Raw genomic sequence first — 20,184 nt, 5'->3', positions numbered from 1 at the left:
CCAGATGACTGTCCTTGCCCATATCTTTGCCCTGTGGAGCCAGTAGAGTGTCTCGATGTAGAACCATATTCACCTAAATGAGAAGACTGTCCTGACCCAGAGCCACTTCTGCTCTGTCTAGAAGACTGACTTGAACCTGCATTGTGTGTTCCACTGCTGGAAGACTGACCAGAGCCAGTGCCATGCTGACCATAGCTAGAGGAATGACCACAGGAAGAGCTGTGCTGATGACTACCTGCTGACTGTCCAGAGAAGGAACCCTGTTGGCTACCACCAGAAGACTGACCTTGCCCAGATCCATGTTGACTAAAGCCAGAAGACCCTCCTGAGCCAGACCCAGATTGTTGGGAGCCACAAGACTCCCTTGAGCTAGACCTGTTCCTTTCTTGGCTCGATGAATGACGTGAAGTTGATCCATGCTTGCCAGAGAGAGTGGACTGACCTGAGCCATAGCTTGATGACTGTCTTGATGTTGTGCCACTCTGTGTCCTACCAGAAGAGTGACCTTGTCCAGATCCTTGCCTACCAGAGCCAGAAGAGTTTCCCGATGCAGAACCACATTGCCCTGAACCACAAGACTGTCCTGCCCTAGAGCCACTTGTACCCTGGCTAGAAGACTGACTTGCCCCTGAGTTGTGTGTACCATAGCTGGATGACTGACCATAACCAGAGCCATGTTGTCCATGTCCAGAGAAGGAACCCTGTTGGCTACCACCAGAAGACTGACCTTGCCCATATCCATGTTGACTAAAGCCAGAAGACCCTCCTGAGCCAGACCCATAGTTCTGGGAGATGCAAGACTCCCTTGAGCTTGACCTGCTTCTGCTGTTTCTGGATGACTGGCTCACTCCTGATCCATGCTTGCCATAGGTAGTGGACTGACCTGAGCTTGATGAGTGTCCTGAAGAAGTGCCACATTGTCCAGGACCAGATGACTGTCCTTGCCCATATCTTTGCCCTGTGGAGCCAGTAGAGTGTCTCGATGTAGAACCATATTCACCTAAATGAGAAGACTGTCCTGACCCAGAGCCACTTCTGCTCTGTCTAGAAGACTGACTTGAACCTGCATTGTGTGTTCCACTGCTGGAAGACTGACCAGAGCCAGTGCCATGCTGACCATAGCTAGAGGAATGACCACAGGAAGAGCTGTGCTGATGACTACCTGCTGACTGTCCAGAGAAGGAACCCTGTTGGCTACCACCAGAAGACTGACCTTGCCCAGATCCATGTTGACTAAAGCCAGAAGACCCTCCTGAGCCAGACCCAGATTGTTGGGAGCCACAAGACTCCCTTGAGCTAGACCTGTTCCTTTCTTGGCTCGATGAATGACGTGAAGTTGATCCATGCTTGCCAGAGAGAGTGGACTGACCTGAGCCATAGCTTGATGACTGTCTTGATGTTGTGCCACTCTGTGTCCTACCAGAAGAGTGACCTTGTCCAGATCCTTGCCTACCAGAGCCAGAAGAGTTTCCCGATGCAGAACCACATTGCCCTGAACCACAAGACTGTCCTGCCCTAGAGCCACTTGTACCCTGGCTAGAAGACTGACTTGCCCCTGAGTTGTGTGTACCATAGCTGGATGACTGACCATAACCAGAGCCATGTTGTCCATGTCCAGAGTAGGAACCCTGTTGGCTACCACCAGAAGACTGACCTTGCCCATATCCATGTTGACTAAAGCCAGAAGACCCTCCTGAGCCAGACCCACAGTTCTGGGAGCTGCAAGACTCCCTTGAGCCTGACCTGTTTCTGCTGTTTCTGGATGACTGGCTCACTCCTGATCCATGCTTGCCATAGGTAGTGGACTGACCTGAGCTTGATGAGTGTCCTGAAGAAGTGCCACATTGTCCAGGACCAGATGACTGTCCTTGCCCATATCTTTGCCCTGTGGAGCCAGTAGAGTGTCTCGATGTAGAACCATATTCACCTAAATGAGAAGACTGTCCTGACCCAGAGCCACTTCTGCTCTGTCTAGAAGACTGACTTGAACCTGCATTGTGTGTTCCACTGCTGGAAGACTGACCAGAGCCAGTGCCATGCTGACCATAGCTAGAGGAATGACCACAGGAAGAGCTGTGCTGATGACTACCTGCTGACTGTCCAGAGAAGGAACCCTGTTGGCTACCACCAGAAGACTGACCTTGCCCAGATCCATGTTGACTAAAGCCAGAAGACCCTCCTGAGCCAGACCCAGATTGTTGGGAGCCACAAGACTCCCTTGAGCTAGACCTGTTCCTTTCTTGGCTCGATGAATGACGTGAAGTTGATCCATGCTTGCCAGAGAGAGTGGACTGACCTGAGCCATAGCTTGATGACTGTCTTGATGTTGTGCCACTCTGTGTCCTACCAGAAGAGTGACCTTGTCCAGATCCTTGCCTACCAGAGCCAGAAGAGTTTCCCGATGCAGAACCACATTGCCCTGAACCACAAGACTGTCCTGCCCTAGAGCCACTTGTACCCTGGCTAGAAGACTGACTTGCCCCTGAGTTGTGTGTACCATAGCTGGATGACTGACCATAACCAGAGCCATGTTGTCCATGTCCAGAGAAGGAACCCTGTTGGCTACCACCAGAAGACTGACCTTGCCCATATCCATGTTGACTAAAGCCAGAAGACCCTCCTGAGCCAGACCCATAGTTCTGGGAGCTGCAAGACTCCCTTGAGCTTGACCTGCTTCTGCTGTTTCTGGATGACTGGCTCACTCCTGATCCATGCTTGCCATAGGTAGTGGACTGACCTGAGCTTGATGAGTGTCCTGAAGAAGTGCCACATTGTCCAGGACCAGATGACTGTCCTTGCCCATATCTTTGCCCTGTGGAGCCAGTAGAGTGTCTCGATGTAGAACCATATTCACCTAAATGAGAAGACTGTCCTGACCCAGAGCCACTTCTGCTCTGTCTAGAAGACTGACTTGAACCTGCATTGTGTGTTCCACTGCTGGAAGACTGACCAGAGCCAGTGCCATGCTGACCATAGCTAGAGGAATGACCACAGGAAGAGCTGTGCTGATGACTACCTGCTGACTGTCCAGAGAAGGAACCCTGTTGGCTACCACCAGAAGACTGACCTTGCCCAGATCCATGTTGACTAAAGCCAGAAGACCCTCCTGAGCCAGACCCAGATTGTTGGGAGCCACAAGACTCCCTTGAGCTAGACCTGTTCCTTTCTTGGCTCGATGAATGACGTGAAGTTGATCCATGCTTGCCAGAGAGAGTGGACTGACCTGAGCCATAGCTTGATGACTGTCTTGATGTTGTGCCACTCTGTGTCCTACCAGAAGAGTGACCTTGTCCAGATCCTTGCCTACCAGAGCCAGAAGAGTTTCCCGATGCAGAACCACATTGCCCTGAACCACAAGACTGTCCTGCCCTAGAGCCACTTGTACCCTGGCTAGAAGACTGACTTGCCCCTGAGTTGTGTGTACCATAGCTGGATGACTGACCATAACCAGAGCCATGTTGTCCATGTCCAGAGAAGGAACCCTGTTGGCTACCACCAGAAGACTGACCTTGCCCATATCCATGTTGACTAAAGCCAGAAGACCCTCCTGAGCCAGACCCATAGTTCTGGGAGCTGCAAGACTCCCTTGAGCTTGACCTGCTTCTGCTGTTTCTGGATGACTGGCTCACTCCTGATCCATGCTTGCCATAGGTAGTGGACTGACCTGAGCTTGATGAGTGTCCTGAAGAAGTGCCACATTGTCCAGGACCAGATGACTGTCCTTGCCCATATCTTTGCCCTGTGGAGCCAGTAGAGTGTCTCGATGTAGAACCATATTCACCTAAATGAGAAGACTGTCCTGACCCAGAGCCACTTCTGCTCTGTCTAGAAGACTGACTTGAACCTGCATTGTGTGTTCCACTGCTGGAAGACTGACCAGAGCCAGTGCCATGCTGACCATAGCTAGAGGAATGACCACAGGAAGAGCTGTGCTGATGACTACCTGCTGACTGTCCAGAGAAGGAACCCTGTTGGCTACCACCAGAAGACTGACCTTGCCCAGATCCATGTTGACTAAAGCCAGAAGACCCTCCTGAGCCAGACCCAGATTGTTGGGAGCCACAAGACTCCCTTGAGCTAGATCTTTTCCTCTCTTGCCTTGATGAATGATGTGGATTTGATCCATGCTTGCCTGAGCAAGCTGGCTGCCAGTTTGATGACTGTCTTGATGATGTGCCATCCTGTGTACTGCCAGAAGACTGTCCTTGTCCTGATCTTTGTCCTCTAGATTCTGACAGCTCTCCAGATGCAGTGCCATATTCACCTACACTAGAAGACTCTCTTGACCCAACGTTATTTCTCTTTTGGCTAGATGACTGGCTTGACCTCGAATTTTGTGTCCCGGACCTTGATGACTGCCTTGCTTCACAACGTGATGATTCTCTTGGTTGTACATCATGGTTTTCATTTCCATAGTGCTGATGTTTGCCAGAACCAGTTTTACTGTTGCCAACCGAGTGTCCTGAACCAGAGCCATGTTGGTGGTAGCCAGAAGATTCCTTTGAATTACATCTCCTGCTGTGGCTAGGCATGTGGGTTGTTTCTAATTCATGTTGTCCCTCTTCATATTTCTCACTGGTTTTGAAGTGGCTTGAAGTTGTTCTTTCTTCATAGCTTTGTTGGTTCCCATTCTTTGGTTTTCTACAGTTTGACTCATAATTGTTTCGATTTCTTCCTCTTGAATCTCTAGAATAACCATCATTCTCTCCTGCACTAAAACTTGAAGAACTTGAAGAAGCAGCTTTCTCTTTGTCATCGTTTTCTTCTTCACTCTGTTCCTTTTGTTGCTGGTGACTGTGATTTCTTTGCTTTGACCCTGAAGCTTGGCAGTAATCTCTGCCAATAATTTTGTTACAAGCCTGAGATAGCTTGACTATCATGAGAAGATACTCAGTAAAGTCCACTTTGTTGTTATGATCTCGATCCAGACTTTGCATGATGATTTCTACCGTATCTGGATCATCTGGATTCTGTAATGAAATTCAATCAAACGGAGGCTCTGTAACTATAGATTGTAAAACAAGCTAACCCTTCATGAGAAGGCTGTCAATATTTAATAAATTAGATTGAAATTGACTGCATAGTTCTTTTGGCTATGACGAGGAGAGAGAGAGAGAGAGTCAGCATGTAGTCAAGCAGTAAATTGACAAGAACAATTAGCCAGGAGGGGATACAATGGAAAGATTGGTGAAGAAGTGGTCCAATCTCCTTTTGTAAAGATAGCAGCTGATAACAGTGCTTTGGAGGCCAGGGAAGTATGATCCTAAGTTTGAAAACAATGTGGGTAGCATGACAAGTTCCTGAGTTCCTTGGAATAGAAAGTAAAGCCTTCTCAAAAAAGGAAGGAAGAAACAAACAAAGAAAGGAAGGAAAAAAAGGGCAATAGGCAATAGTTAATCAAGGCTGATTAGCTAAAGTAGAAATAGTAATTGTAGAACCTGCATGAATTTTGTCCACTTAGTTAATTTGCTATTTACAGATTTTAAAACATTTTTTGGGGGGGTACGTGTTACTTCTGTCTATTATGCTGTATTATGAAGGGTCTAAAACAGAGAACAATTTCAATGGTTATACTGCACATTATGAAACATGCCCTGTATCTCATCACTCTGTAGGTGGAGGCACTAACATCAGGAGTTCAAGGCCATTTTCTTGAACTAGAAAACAAAATGTAAGAATATGAATTCAATCTATTTTGCACATTTTCTGTGGTTCATAAGAATTGCTCTCACAGACAAGAAATTTTTAAGTATATGAATTTGCCTGTTGTTTGATAGGATCATTTTAACTTAACCATGTTATAGAAACATTATTAGTCAATGGTTTATGACTTTAAAGTCGCCAAATTTAGTTCTCTACTACCAAATAGGAGAGTCTTCTCTGGTATTTGACATATAAATAAAAGATAGGGTAAACTAGAGAATTTCTTCAGCTTTTAGCACTGGTGTAGAGTTTTTACCTTTAGAATTTGGCGAAACTCATTTTCTAGAAGTTCTTTCATCTCTTTTGGGCTTAGCATGTCACATTTCCCATACTCAGTGGCGTATTGGTAGAAAACTTCGATGACAGTGACAATACCTTGCAGGAGCTTAGGCATCTTGTTGCAAATTCAAGTGAAGCTAGATTGGGAAACAAGAGAATGATCTCTTAGTGCTTAAACACATAACTACTTCCAGTCATTTGTGATAATTATCAGCCATGATTAATTTTCTTTCTATACTAGTTAAGAATGAATTCAAAGTCGAATAACTTGTTCCAGCTATGTAGCAAGAGAGTGATGAAATTAGAGCAGGTGCCCTATGTCTTATTTCAGTTCCTGAATGGATGTAGGGGAGGCTTTTCTTGTTGGGTTATAGAAAACCTGAATGTGATAATCCATCCACTCCTTAGTTCTTTTTAGGTTTTAACCATCGCAGTACAGGGGACAGACATGTCATTTATATTTTGTGCCTAAATCTACCCAAAGAGCCCAGGTGGCTAACTTGGATTTTCAGTTTCCAGGATAAAGAAAGTAGAAAAAATGAGCAGAGCCAACTATCTGACAGCTTCTATTTTCATTCTTCAAGCAGGACTGTTTCTCAGGGCTTTCTGCTTATACAGCAGAGAGAAAAAAGAGACAAGCTGCCAAGGGCTTACTAGGTTCCTAAACTCTCAAGAAAAGATCTCAAGTAGGTACTATAAACAGAGTAGTTTTATATAAAAGTCCATCATAATATACTAAAAAGTAATCTTTTGAATATAATGTGGACTTTAAGATTTAATAGACTATATAATATATAAGACTATATAATTGGACTATAGTATTTAATAGTATTTATCGTCAGTAGAACTGAATGGCTGTTCACTTACCTGAGTCACCAGCAGAACAGCAGGATGGAGACTGATGTTGCTTGCAGGGTGCTGCTCATTGGAAACACTGGCCTTTATATAGGGACAATGATGGTCCATCCTAGGGAGGAGCTGCTTCCTTTGAGATGTCCTAGTTCACTCCTAAACAAGTCCAGCTCCTTCTCCATCTCCACCTCCCAGGTGTTTATCTTCTTACTTCCTTACATGTGAACTGGAGATTGCAATAGTAGTTCCCAAATCTGGGCTAGTACCAGCCCCACCTGTCGAACTCTTTAGGACACTTTGCAGAAAGGCTTTTTTTTTAAAAAAAAAAAATTAAAATTGTGTGTGTGTGTGTGTGTGTGTACACCCAACTGTGTAATGTTGTATATAAAGATGTATACTTTAATAAAAGTTGAATGGAATGACACGAGAATCCAAATGTAAAGTAATCATGGAATTTGATGTTCAGAAAAAACCTGAAATATTACGTAGTCAGATGCACCCACTTTAAGCTCGTCTAATGTAAGAGATTCCAGCCAAGGTGACGTCCAGGATTTTATCAGCTCTTGGGAGCCAGTAGTAGTCTAGAGAGGCTCCTCTTTCCATCTTTTTGTCTAACATACACAACTATTTGTGAATGTAGTTTTCTTTTTAACTACCATATAAACATAGCAAGAAGAACCATGTTTTTTAGGTTCCTCCTGATCTTGCCTGTGGCTTTTCTTAAATCCCATTGTTTCTATACATATATATTTACTTTTATGTCCCTCTAGTGTTAATTACTTCGACATATATTATTATTTCATCTTTTTTTTTCACTCGGATTACCTTTTAGCAGTATCTCTCTAGTGAATTACTATTTTTCGCAATTAACTTTGGGGTTAACAGCATGCTCTATCACCCCCAGTATTTTTCATTGACTCTAGAGATCAAACTCTGGTCTTGTTGATTTTGAGGCAAGCATGCTACTGACTGAACTATCTACCTATTCTGATTATATAGTTTTGTCAACCATAACATTTTATAATATTTCAAACCACTTTGAATAATAATATTATTAACATTATATAAAAAATAGAAGACACAAGAGTTGTGTGTATGTGCTCACAAAGGTGTGTGTATTTGCTTGTGAGAAGCTAGAGATCAATGTCAGGCATCTTCTTTGATGATTTTGCATCTTTTGAGACAGGGTCTCACTGAAGTCAGCTGTACTGTCTGGCCAGTGAGCTCTGGGGAATCTTGCCCTTCCCCCATGTTAGGACTATAGGCACCCTATGCCCATGCATGGTCTTTTTTTGTTGGGGAGGGGCTCAGGTGCTGAATCTGAACTCAAATACTCGTAATTGTATGCTAATCATTTTACTGATCAAGCCATTAATTCAGTCTCCAAACTAGAAAATTGAAAACACTGGTAAAGAAAGAAAAATCACCTTCCATCCTCTCTTCTCTCCCTAACTCCATGCTCCCAATTTTCTCAGGAGATCTTTTTCCCTTCTGAGGGAGATCCATGCATTTTCTCTTAGGGTTCTCTTTGTTACCTAGCTTCTCTGGGGTTATCCTTTGCCTTATATCTAATATCCACTTATGAGTGAGAACATACTGTGTTTGTCTTTCTGGGTCTGTGCTACCTCATGCAAGATGCTTTTTTTTTCTAGTTCCATCCATTTGCCTGCAAATTTCAAGATGCCATTTTTCTTTTTACCATTGAGTAGTATTCCATTGTGTAAATGTCCCACATTTTCTTTATCCATTCTTCGGTTCAGGATCATCTAGGTTGTTTCCAGGTTCTGTAGGAGGAGGAGAGGAGAAGGGGAGGTGGGAGGAGGACATGAGGGAATGGGATGGTCAAGATGGGGAAACAACAGAGTGGGAGAGCAAGGAAAGAGATATCTTGATTGAGGGAGCCATTATGGGGCTAGGGAGAAATCCAGCACTAGGGAAATTCCCAGGCATCCACAAGGATGACCCCAGCTAAGACCCTAAGTAATAGTGGAAAGGGTGACTTAACTGACCTTTTCCTGTAATGAGATGACTTTAATTGTCATCATAGAATCTTTATCTAGCAACTGATGGAAGCAAATGTAGAGATCCACAGTGAAGCCCTAGGATAAGTTCCCAAAGTCCAGTTGAAGAGAGGGAGGACAAATAATATGAACAAAGGGGTCAAGACCATGATGGGGATACCCACTCAAACAGTTTACCTAAGGTAAAGGGAGCTCACTGACTCTGGACTAACAGTGGGGCAACCAGCATAGGATCAAGCTAGGTCCTTTGAATGTACATGACAGTTGTATGGCTGGGGCAGTCTGTGAGGCCATTGGCAGTGGAATCAGGATTTACCCCTAGTTCTTGAACTGGCTTTTTGGAGCTCATTCTCTTTGGAGGGATACCTTGCTCAGCCAAGATATAGTGGGGAGGGCCCTGGTCCTGCCTCAAAATGATGTGCTAGACTTTATTGACTCCCCATGGGAAGCTTTACCCTCTCTGAGGAGTGGATAGGAGGATGGGGGCAAGATAGAGGGAACAGGTGGAGAATAGGGAGTGGGAACTAGGATTGGTATGTAAAATGAGAAAAGAATGTTTTTAAATTAATTAATTAAAAAAAAAGAAAAATCATAGTACCTATAAATGTACTAGAAAGAAATATCCATCACTAATTATTTGATTTGCAAGTAACTTGGTTAATTATTCCTGTACACACATATTTTTCTATGCCTTATAAAGTTTCTAAACTATGACTCCTTCCAGAACAGGAACTGGACATTACTAATCCCTGTGTCAGCTAGAGATCTAGGCTATTGCTCAGTGTGTAAAGTCTTCCAATAAACACCACTTTGAGTTGAATTTAAAAAGTATCAGGGTATGTCTTGAGACATCTACATAGGCAGACTAACCTATTTTTTTTCAGAACCAGGATCTGTCTATTTTCTTTTTATATTCAGTGTAGAAGACATGATTTTACACAACTATCAGTTTAATCTTAGTGTTGAGAATTAACAAGCTAGTCTCTGCTTACTCTTGAGGCTCTTGTCCTCAAGTTTTATCCATTGAGAATGGATAGCATGAATTTCATTGAAGATATCCTAAGTTAAATGAATCTAAAATATGTGTAATATAGTCATCAAATGTCAGCAGAGGTCACAGCAATTATTGGCAAATGACAAATTACATGATTCCAAAGTCAACTATCATTAGCCTGTTTTTTTTTTCCCTAGAAACTACCCAGAGGGTGAAAAGTCAGTCTCTTCCACAGTTGTGCTTCCCTGGATGCCTGATTTGGGTCAGGTCGTCATACTACATAAGCGCAATGACCTTCTTAAAGGTGTGACTGAGGCTGTGGGAGTGAAGAGGGGTGGAATTTGCTGAGTGAAGAGCTGTTATTCTAGAGGCAGGAAAGAGTTGAAGGGGACTGTTGCAGGCGAACATGCCTTTGAGGCCAGTGTTCTCCTAAACAAGATGTCAGCACATTTTCTATAATTGACTAGACAGCAAATATGATTGGATTTGTGGGTCAAATGATCTTTCTTGAAGCTATTCAATTTGACTAGCCTATCATGAAAGTGGTTGTAAATAATGCATTTTAAAATTATTTTATTTTAAAATAGATGCTTTGTCTGCATATGTGTCATGTGTCTGGTGCCCATGGAGGCTAGATGAGGGTGTAGGTTCCTCCTGAACTGAAGTTATAGGTAGTTGTGAGCTGCCATGTGGATGCTGGGGACCAAACCCTGGGTCCTCTGGCAGAGCAGCTGGTAAGTATTTTTAACCTCTGAGCCTTCTCTCCAGCTCCTGTAGGTGATGTTTGTATAAAAGGTTGTGTTTGGATAAAATTAACTTGTGGACACTGATCTTAGAAATCTTTATGTCATATACTCTCTCAACCAGTTGTAAATGTAGAAAAACATATTTATGGCAGTGGTTCTCAGTCTGTGGGTTGCAGTCCATTTGGGGGTTGGACAACCCTCTTCATAGGAGTTGCCCTAAGACCATGAGAAAACACAGGTGTTTACATTACAATTTGTACCAAAATTGCAGTTACGAAGTAGCATAGAAATTATTTTATGGTTGCGTGTAACTGGAGACAGCTCTTCTATTCCCAGCTACCCAGACCTGATTAATCACACAAAACTCTATTAATTACAACACTGCTGGGTCAATGATGCAGATGTGTTTTTAGCTAACTTTTACACATTAAATTAACTCATTTTTATTAATCTGTGTATTACCATGAGGCTGTGGCCTGCTGGTAACGTTCCAGTTTCTGTCTCCTTTGGCAGCTACATGGCATCTTCTTGTCTCTGCCTACTCTCTCTCTACAACTCTGTTTGGATTTCCCACCTGGTTTTACTCTGCTAAGCCATTGATCAAAACGTTTTTATTAACCAATGGTAATAAAACATATTCATATCATACAGAGGGAAATCCCATATCATTTCCCCTTTTCTGTCTAAATGGTACCAAATGTGGGCCAACTATATCCACATAAAACCTGAGAGAGCTTAAAAAATTTATAGACACACACACACACACACAACCAGAGTTAAGCATGGCTTCTTGGCAGTAGCATTTTCTCAGATGGATTCTGTTTGCTAGAGGCAAGCAGAGGCAATATTTCTTTAAGAGCTAGCTTCCTGGTTCCTATTGGTGTGGTTATGGAGCAATTAAATGGGGTCTGTGAACAGTGTGTTACAAATCACTATGTCTCTGGAGCTGGGGCAGTGTGCATAGCTCGCACAGGTGATAAACATACCTTCACCATGTTGGACTGGGCAGGGCAAACAAAAAGTGTCATGGAGTTGGTCCTAGCCATGTCCACTTAACATTAAAAAAAAGAAGGCACTCCTAGTCAAAAAATGATTGATTACAGATATGCAATAAAGACAAATTCAGACAAAGGTAAACCTCTAAATAGGTTATAGTGTGTTTTTTAAAAATGTATATAGGTTTGGGAGAGAGAAGAAAATGAGTATAAAAAGACATAGTTTTAACAAATAAAAGTCTTTAAAGAGACAGAGTACAGACAGTCATAGATTAAAGGAGTAAAGAAAAATAAGCCACTTAAAGATGAAAAATACATAGAGAGTCTGGATTATGTACATTATTGTGTTTTCTCTGTTTTTTTTTTTTCTTCTTTTTTCCGAAGAGAGACATTTAATTCTGGGGTTTGCTAAATTAAACCAACACAAAGGTATCTTGACTTCAAAATTTGGGTCTTAAGATATGTTGCTTTGGGAAAGAGGGTCTGCTTTTGTTTCCACAAAAGATGAGAACCTGTGGATTCCTTCCAGGCTAATGTGGTCTGATGGAACAAGACCCCCCCCACACACACACACAAAAAGGTGTCTGTGAACACTAAAAATACTTTGCTCAAAAAGCAGCAGGAAGCAGTTTTGAAAAACAGGGCCCAAATTCCCAAAATGGTTGTTTTCATTTAAAGGGGGTTGATTATAAGTGATTAACGGTCACAGTCAATTACTAAAAAACATAAGTGGGATATGGTATGGAGATGAATACTTTACATTGGTATGGATCTTGACCTATTGATACAAATTTAAGGTTGATTTGCTACACTGTATATATATGTATTTCTGCTTTTGTATAGGGTATTATGTTTATACAACTCATTTAAAAAATGTAATGAATAATTTAAAATTACAAATTAATAGCCACTTATAATAGTCAAAATTGTAGTCATGTTAGTTAGGTTTTCTAGATGTACAGAGACATATTTCAGATGGATAGGTATTTTTCAAATCTTTCAAAGACCTACAGAATATGGCATTTAAAAGGTGTTAAGCACTTAGACTTATCTCAATAGTGAGGCATGTCTGCTTCTGGCAGCACCAATTACTTCAAAAGGATGATGGGCATCTAAGAGTCTCCTTACAGAGTTTGCTAGCTATTTGGGCAAGAAACTGCTATTTCTTGGACTGCTTGATGGTATTCTGTATAAACTAGACATTCAGAACACACAGAAAAATGACAGTTAAACTTGCCTAAAGAAGGTGAGATAGTGTTTCAGTGTTCTTGTTTCATAAATGAGTCTTCCAGCCATTCTGCAGGATACAGAAGAAAGCAACTAATAAACTTTGCCATTACAAGGCAAAACAGATTGTCAAATTTCCTGCTTCATGGAAAAGTCTGCCAGATACTATGGGCCTGTAGGCTGAAGATGGATACCCCAACAGTACAGAAGAACTTTGGGTGACTGCCCAGGCAGCAAGCTGTCTCTGTTAATTCTAGGGTTTTGGAAGTTGCTTACAATGCACTTCCTGTTTACTTAGGTAATATCATATCTTTCTAGAGTCTTTAAAGACTTGAAGACAGATAGTTACAGTTTTTCTTAGTTATGATAAAGTATAAATTAGATATAAAACTTTAGACTCACAAAGATAAGATAGGTGACAAAATATTTTTCTTAATTTGACAAATGTAAATGAAGTAAATATTGTAACTATAATTCTTGCTTGGTAACTGTTTTGTATATGTAATTTTACTATGTTAAAGTTGAACCTTCCTTTTTATTTAGACAGAAAAGGGGAGATGATGTGGGATTCCTCTCTGTATGCTACAAATATGTTTTATTACCTTTGATTAATAAAGAAGCTGATTTGGCCAATGGCTTCACAGAGTAAAACAAGGCAGAAAGTTTGAACAGAGATATATAGGGAGAGTAGGTAGAGTCAAGGAGATGCCGTGTAACTGCCAAAGGAGACAAATTCTGGACCCTTACCAGTAAGCCACAGCCTCCTGGTGATATACAGATTAATAGAAATGGGTTAATTTAAGATGTAAGAGTTAGTCAATAAGGAACTTGTGCTAATAGGCCAAACAGTGTTGCAATTAATATAGTTTTTGTGTGATTACTCGGGTCTGGGAAGCCAGGAAACAAGTGAGCAATCTCTGTTTACAGGTGGGGGTCACCACAATGAGAGGGTATTAAAGAGTCACAGGGCTAGGATGATCTGTGGCCATACGTGAACTGTGGTGAGCTTGCGATGGCCTAAGAGCCAGTTATCACCTCTTGCTTCATTTGCTTGTTGGGAAGGTTTTCCAGGAAAGTAGAGTTTCACAGGAGAAGAAGGCTGCGGCGTGTGGTACAGCAGAGCTGCTACCTCTCACGTATCTGCTCTTCACTATGTATGGAGAGAAGGCAGAACAAAGTTACTTACAAAAAGGAAATAGATTTTGGCCTGGCGGTGGTGGCGCACACCTTTAATCCCAGCACTTGGGAGGTAGATGCAGGCGGCTCTCTGTGAGTTCAAGCTCATCCTGATCTACAAGAGCTAATTTCAGGACAGGCTCCAAAGCTACAGAGAAACCCTGACTCAAGAAACTACACACACATACACAAAAAGAAATAGATTTTAACCTTATGTAAGAAAGAACATTTTAACATCTGAACAGAAAAGACAGTGTTTTCTTTCTGAAATAGTTTGTTGTCCTGTAAGTCTTATTTTTAAAACTACTTAAACATTCAATGTTTTATTTTCTGTATGTCCTTATCATGCTGAATTTTGTCAAGTATTATTTCCTGGTTCATATAATAAAAACAAGATCCCTATAGAAGTTGTGTTCTGGCCCTTTCTTTCTATAGTAAATGTTAGCAGTGTGAGATTTCAGTCGGGTTGTCCCCGAGGTTCTAAAGCCAAGGTTCATGGTTCCCTTAGTGTGCTCACCACAGTAGCAAGGCGGAGCAAGGAAACTCCTCCCCTATAATTTGAGTTGGTGCTTTTCTTTTTCATTGATATCACATGTCAGAAGAAAAGGTCCTTCCATCTCTTCAGTCCCTTTTTCTGTCAGTGACAAGCTTTCATAGCCCAGGCTATCCTAGAGCCGGCTATATTATCCAGGATGGCCTTGAATCTCAATTCTCTTGCTTTTCTCTCCTGCAAGTTGGTATTATGGGAATTTGCCATTATGCCTTGCATGAAAAAAGGTTTTATGATATGTGCCAGTATCTAGTTTTTTGTGCTTTTGATAGGTTGGGAGAAGAAAAGACATTATTTTATTCTTTCTGCCAATGTGTAGTGCACTGTGTGCTTATATACAACATTTCGTTAAATATGTGACTTACTTCAAACTGGCTACTAAATGAAGCCAGACTCAAACATAAATCTACATATTCTTAGGAAATGGTGTGCAGGAAACTGTGGTTTGGAGCTTTGGAGATAGGTCTTTGGGAGTAGAATGTTTCACTATAAGAAGTTTGCTCCCCAGACAGACAGAATTTAAGAGACAGAGTTTAGAGATGAAATAGTGTCTTCTGGACTTGATTCAGACATTCCACTTATGAACTGATCATGGCTGTGATTACAAGTACAAGACTGGGCCCGTCGCCATTTCACCCTGCGTGGGGGAAAGGCTCATGAAGCTCACCCTCACTGAGGGACTATGCGAAGTAACTGTGTTGTGTGTGTGTGTGTGTGTGTGTGTGTGTGATTTTCTCCAATAATATAGCGACTGAGAAGTTGTCCATGTTCCAATAAATAACCTCCAATTTATGTTCATACAAGCAGTTATAAAACCATAATTAAAGTTAGTAGGTGTGAAAAAGATAGCAAAGCAAGAGGGGGCTTAGTGGGAAGAAGAGTTTTAGTGGAAGAGAGGAGGGAATGGAAGGACAAAAGGGAGTAACAATGAACAAAAATGTGTGTGTGTGTGTGTGTGTTTGTGTGTGTGAACTGTCAAAGAATGAAAAAATTAAAAAGTCAACCTCACATCAGAGCTTCTAATTATATAAAAGAATTAGATGCTGAGGAAAATTGCTTCCCCAAACTGAAAATTTCCTCTTCAAGAATAAACTGAAACTTATTCCTGATCTGGAAGCAGGTGAAATGTGTCTGAAGCACCCTCTACTGGATACAGAGGAGATCCAGAACATTCTGTCCATTTTCTTTCCCCATATTGTTTCCGACAGTTCTTTGTAGTTTTAGCTCTACGAATGAGGATACTTATGAGACAGACAGACAGATGGAGATTTATATAAAAAAATGGTAGATAGATAGATAGATAATAAATGGATGGATAGATAGAAGGTAGGTAGATATCTAGATATATAGATGGACAGACAGACAGATACAGAGAGACAGACAAAGTAAGACAGATAGAGACAGAATATTTAACAAGCCATTATTAGGAGAGAGTTTGTATTAATACTCCTCAGCGTACTTATGTGATGTAAGTTGAAATGTTAATATTATATAAGATTTTTGTTCTCTGGCAATAGCTGTTAAGTAAGGAGCTGAAGGAGTAAGTTTTTGCTGGTTTATATTCCAGACTCAGAAGAGTGCATTCGGTTTCCCAGTACCATCAGATCACTGTGACTGATTGGAGGGCCCTAGAGACAGGACTTCTGAATTTTTCTTTCAGCCAATCTTAACGAGTGGGAATTGCCAATAACAAATTTTGAATAAGCAGTGAATTTCACCTCTTTATCTTATTTTATAAATTTATAAAATAAAACAGATTTAAACAGGTAAATAATTGAAGACAGAATTTTAGGGGACAAAAATATGTAAGCAGAAACCATTCAAGTAAGTACATGGAGGGGGAGAAGGCAAGAAAATCTGCAAGAAGGCACGGAAATCCTATGTGTAAGGGTTGAAGGGCAAATGGAAGATAGAAGAGATGCAGACGGAGAGCCTCATCTTAAGCACCTTTGCTTCTCCTGTGCTGGGCTGTTCTCATGATCCATGGGCAGAACCAGACCAGGAGCTAGTGGTTTTAAGCAGCCCTGTGTGCTGGAATTGCCTCCCAATTAGCTTTAGTAGATTAGTTCTGTTTCTTCAGTTGGAATTACATCATTCATGGGTTGTTTCTGACCATCACTTTGACAGTTGTGTTTCAGTGGCTCTGACTTGGCTATATAAGATCACTGTTGTTTTCTTTTTATGGATTCAGTGTCTATGAGATGATGCTGAAAATAAATCATCCATGAATCAATCGAAATATTTCTCTTGTGTTGAATACAAATTCTCTGTAGGGAACTCGGGCCTCTCCTGAGCCGCCACAACCACTGCGGGCTCACAGGAGTGAGGGCCACCGGAGAGATGAGTGAGGTGGCGGTTGGAGCGGAGGCCCAGCAGCAACCATGTCGGATACACGGAGGGTGAAGGTCTACACCCTGAACGAAGACGGGCAATGGGACGACCTGGGAACTGGGCGCGTCTCCTCCACGTGAGGAGCTCAAGGAGATGTCGCTGCTGGTCCGTGCCGAGTCTGACGGATCTCATCTCTTGGAGTCAAAGATAAATCCAAACACTGCATCTCAGAAACAGCAGGATACATTAATTATTTGGTCAGAAGCTGAAAATTATGATCTGGCTCTAAGTTTTCAAGAAAATTCTGGCTGTGATGATATCTGGGGAAAAATTTGTCAAGTGCTGGTAATCTGACCCAGGTTTTAATTCATACTAAATAGATGCTCTGCCACCTTTAATCCCAGCACTAGGGAGGCAGAGGCAGAAGGGTCTCTGAATTTGAAGCCAGCCTTGTCTACAAAGTGAGCTTCAAGAAAGCCAGGGCTACACAGAGAAACCCTGTCTCAAAAACAAAAACAAACACAAACAAACAAACAAACAACAAAGAACAAAAGAAGTGCTTTGCTACTGACCTGCATCCTCAGTCTTAGACAGTTTTTTTACTTGTTGTAACTGATTATTCCACTTTAAATTAGGAACAACAATATTACCACTTTTAGATTTTTCTTTTTAAAATGTGAAAAAGACTGTGAATATACCTCAGTTGGTAGAGAGCTTCCCTAACATACAGGAGGCCCTGGTTCAGCTCTAGCTTGGTTAAGCCAAGCATAGTGGCAAGCACCTGTAATCCCAACCATCAGGAGGTAAAAGCAAGAGGATTAGAAGTCTAAAGTCATCCCCAGCTTTGTAGTTCAAGGTAAGGACCATCAGTAGAAGTCACAGGACCTCACTGATGAATCAGAAGAAGAACGATTTGAAGAAATGCCAGAAACTAGTCGTCTAATTGACCTGCCCACATGTGAACTCAGTAAACTTGAAGAGATTGCTGACTTAGTTACCTCAGTTCTTTCCTCACCTACCCATAGGGAAAAGCTGGCTCTGGCCTTGGAAAATGAAGGCTATATCAAAAAAACCCTACTGCAGCTGTTCCAAGTTTGTGAGGACCGAGAAAACACTGAAGGCTTGCACCATCTGTATGAGATTATTAGAAGAATCTTATTCCTAAATAAGACAACTTTTTTTGAGGTAATGTTTTCTGATGAGTGTATCATGGATGTCGTGGGATGCCTTGAATATGACCCTGCTTTGGCCCAGCCAAAAAGGCATAGAGAATTCCTGACCAAAACTGCAAAGTTTAAGGAAGTTATACCAATAATAGATTTGGAACTAAAAAATACATCGGACTTACAGGGTGCAGTACATGCAGAACATCATTTTGCCCACACCTTCTGTTTTTGAAGAGAATTTTCCTTCTACTCTTATATCTTTTATTTTCTTCAGTAAAGTTGAAACAGTCGGCATGTTGCAGGAAGATGAGAAGATTTTGTCCAAAGTTTTTGCACAGTTAACAGGTGAAGCTACAGATGATGAGAAATGGTGTGAATTGGTTAATTTCCTCAAGGAATTTTGTGCATTTTCTCAGACATTACAACCTCAGAACAGGGATGCTTTTTTTTTTTTTTAAACCTTGGCAAAATTGAGAATTCTTCCTGCTCTGGAAATTGTAATGTGCATGGATGACTTGCAGGTCAGATCAGCTGCTACAGATATATTTTCTTACCTGGTAGAGTTTAGTCCATCTATGGTCCGAGAACTTGTGATGCAAGAAGCCCAGCAGAGCAATGATGATGTACTTCCTATAAATGTGGTGATTGAACAAATGATCTGTGGTACTGACCCTGAGCTAGGAGGTGAGGTTTAGTTGATGGGACTTCTTTGTACTCTAATTGATGCAGAGAACATGTTGGCTACAACTAAAAAACTGAGAAGAGTGAGCTTTTAAATTTCTTCTACAACCATTGCATGCATGTCCTCATTGCTCCACTTTTGACCAATGCACCAGAAGACAAGTGTGAGAAGGATGATTTGCTTGGATCTAACAAAACCAACACAATTTGTCCTGATAATTATCAAACAGCACAGCTGCTTGCCTTAATTCTAGGGTTACTCACATTTTGTGTGAAACATCACACATACCACATAAAAAACTATATCATGAACAAGGACTTGCTAAGAAGAGTTTTGGTGTTGATGAATTCAAGGCACACTTTCTTGGCCTTGTGTGCACTTCATTTTATGAGGTGGATAATTGGCCTTAAGGATGAATTTTATAATCGTTACATCACCAAAGGAAATCTTTTTGAACCAGTTATAAATGCCCTTTTGGATAATGGAATGTAGTACAATCTATTAAATTCAGCTGTTATTGAATTGTTTGAATTTATAAGAGTGGAACATATCAAGTCTCTTACTGGACATATAGTTGAAAACTTTTATAAACCACTTGAGTCGACTGAATTGTTTCCTTGTGATTAAAGGGTTTGCCTTTTGAGCTGTCCAAAGTAAGAAGTGGTTATTGGAGCCTGGGTGAAAGCTTCCCAGAGGGGGAAGTCTCAGGTTTGGGAGAAGAAGGGTTATTAATGCAGGTTTGCTTCAGGGGGTCCAATCTAGAGAACATTGTGAGACTTCTGTACCCAATAACATTGATTGTATAATGGTGCTGGCCATGTTGTTTTAATCAGTTGCCTTTTTATTAAAAGAATTTTTTTTATGTAAAACAAATTGAACAGTCATTAGAAATGAAGTTACATTGTTGGGACCATTGCTTTAAATATTCCACAGAAGTGAAACAGCCTTTGGTGTTTGACAGGACATATATACATACCCTAGGTAACAGCACATACCAGTTTTTCTACACCAGAGACTTAGTACATAAAAAAACAAGCTGGGTTCCAAACGGATAGTTTTCTTAGTAGAACTTTTAAAGTCAGCACTTTTAGAGGTAACAGCAGTATTCTGAAATGGTCCTTCTAAAAACTTGGGAGTGGCTGGAAGAGGGTGTTCCCAGTACTCCCCCCGACAGTCACTCCGCTTCCTCAGTACAGCGAGGTCCGGGTCTCCTCACAGCCACTGACAAATGTATAGAGACCAATAAAGAACGGTGCTGAACTAAGTGGCATTTACTATCTAGAAGCCATTTTCTCCAGAGGTTATAAAAGTGTCAGAGTCATGCAGCATAGCACGGGAAACTTCCAGACGAGGGTGTAACACGAAAGTTGCATTTTTAAGAGAATAAAAAGCACATTTCATGTATGTAAATAAATTTAAAATAACTGAGGCAAACTATTAAGAGCTTTTGTTTTTAGAACAG

General features: G+C 41.4%; 1 protein-coding gene across 1 annotated transcript in view; it reads right to left on the bottom strand.

Annotated features, from left to right (window-relative positions):
- Flg (filaggrin) overlaps positions 1 to 20,184 on the bottom strand; it is a 121,623-nt gene that overhangs the window by 1,010 nt on the left and 100,429 nt on the right. Inside the window, exons 17-20 of the mRNA XM_057793838.1 lie at positions 18,595 to 18,670; positions 5,960 to 6,097; positions 4,348 to 4,970; positions 2,297 to 2,376 (exon numbers count right to left, since the gene is read on the bottom strand). Of these exons, the coding sequence (XP_057649821.1) occupies positions 2,297 to 2,376; positions 4,348 to 4,970; positions 5,960 to 6,097; positions 18,595 to 18,670 (917 nt within the window). The remainder of the gene's footprint in view (positions 1 to 2,296; positions 2,377 to 4,347; positions 4,971 to 5,959; positions 6,098 to 18,594; positions 18,671 to 20,184) is intronic.

This window comes from Chionomys nivalis, chromosome 18, assembly GCF_950005125.1.
Source record: "Chionomys nivalis chromosome 18, mChiNiv1.1, whole genome shotgun sequence".
NCBI lineage: Eukaryota > Metazoa > Chordata > Mammalia > Rodentia > Cricetidae > Chionomys > Chionomys nivalis.
Note: the sequence above shows the minus strand (reverse complement) of the source record. Positions and strands in the feature narration are given on the sequence as shown.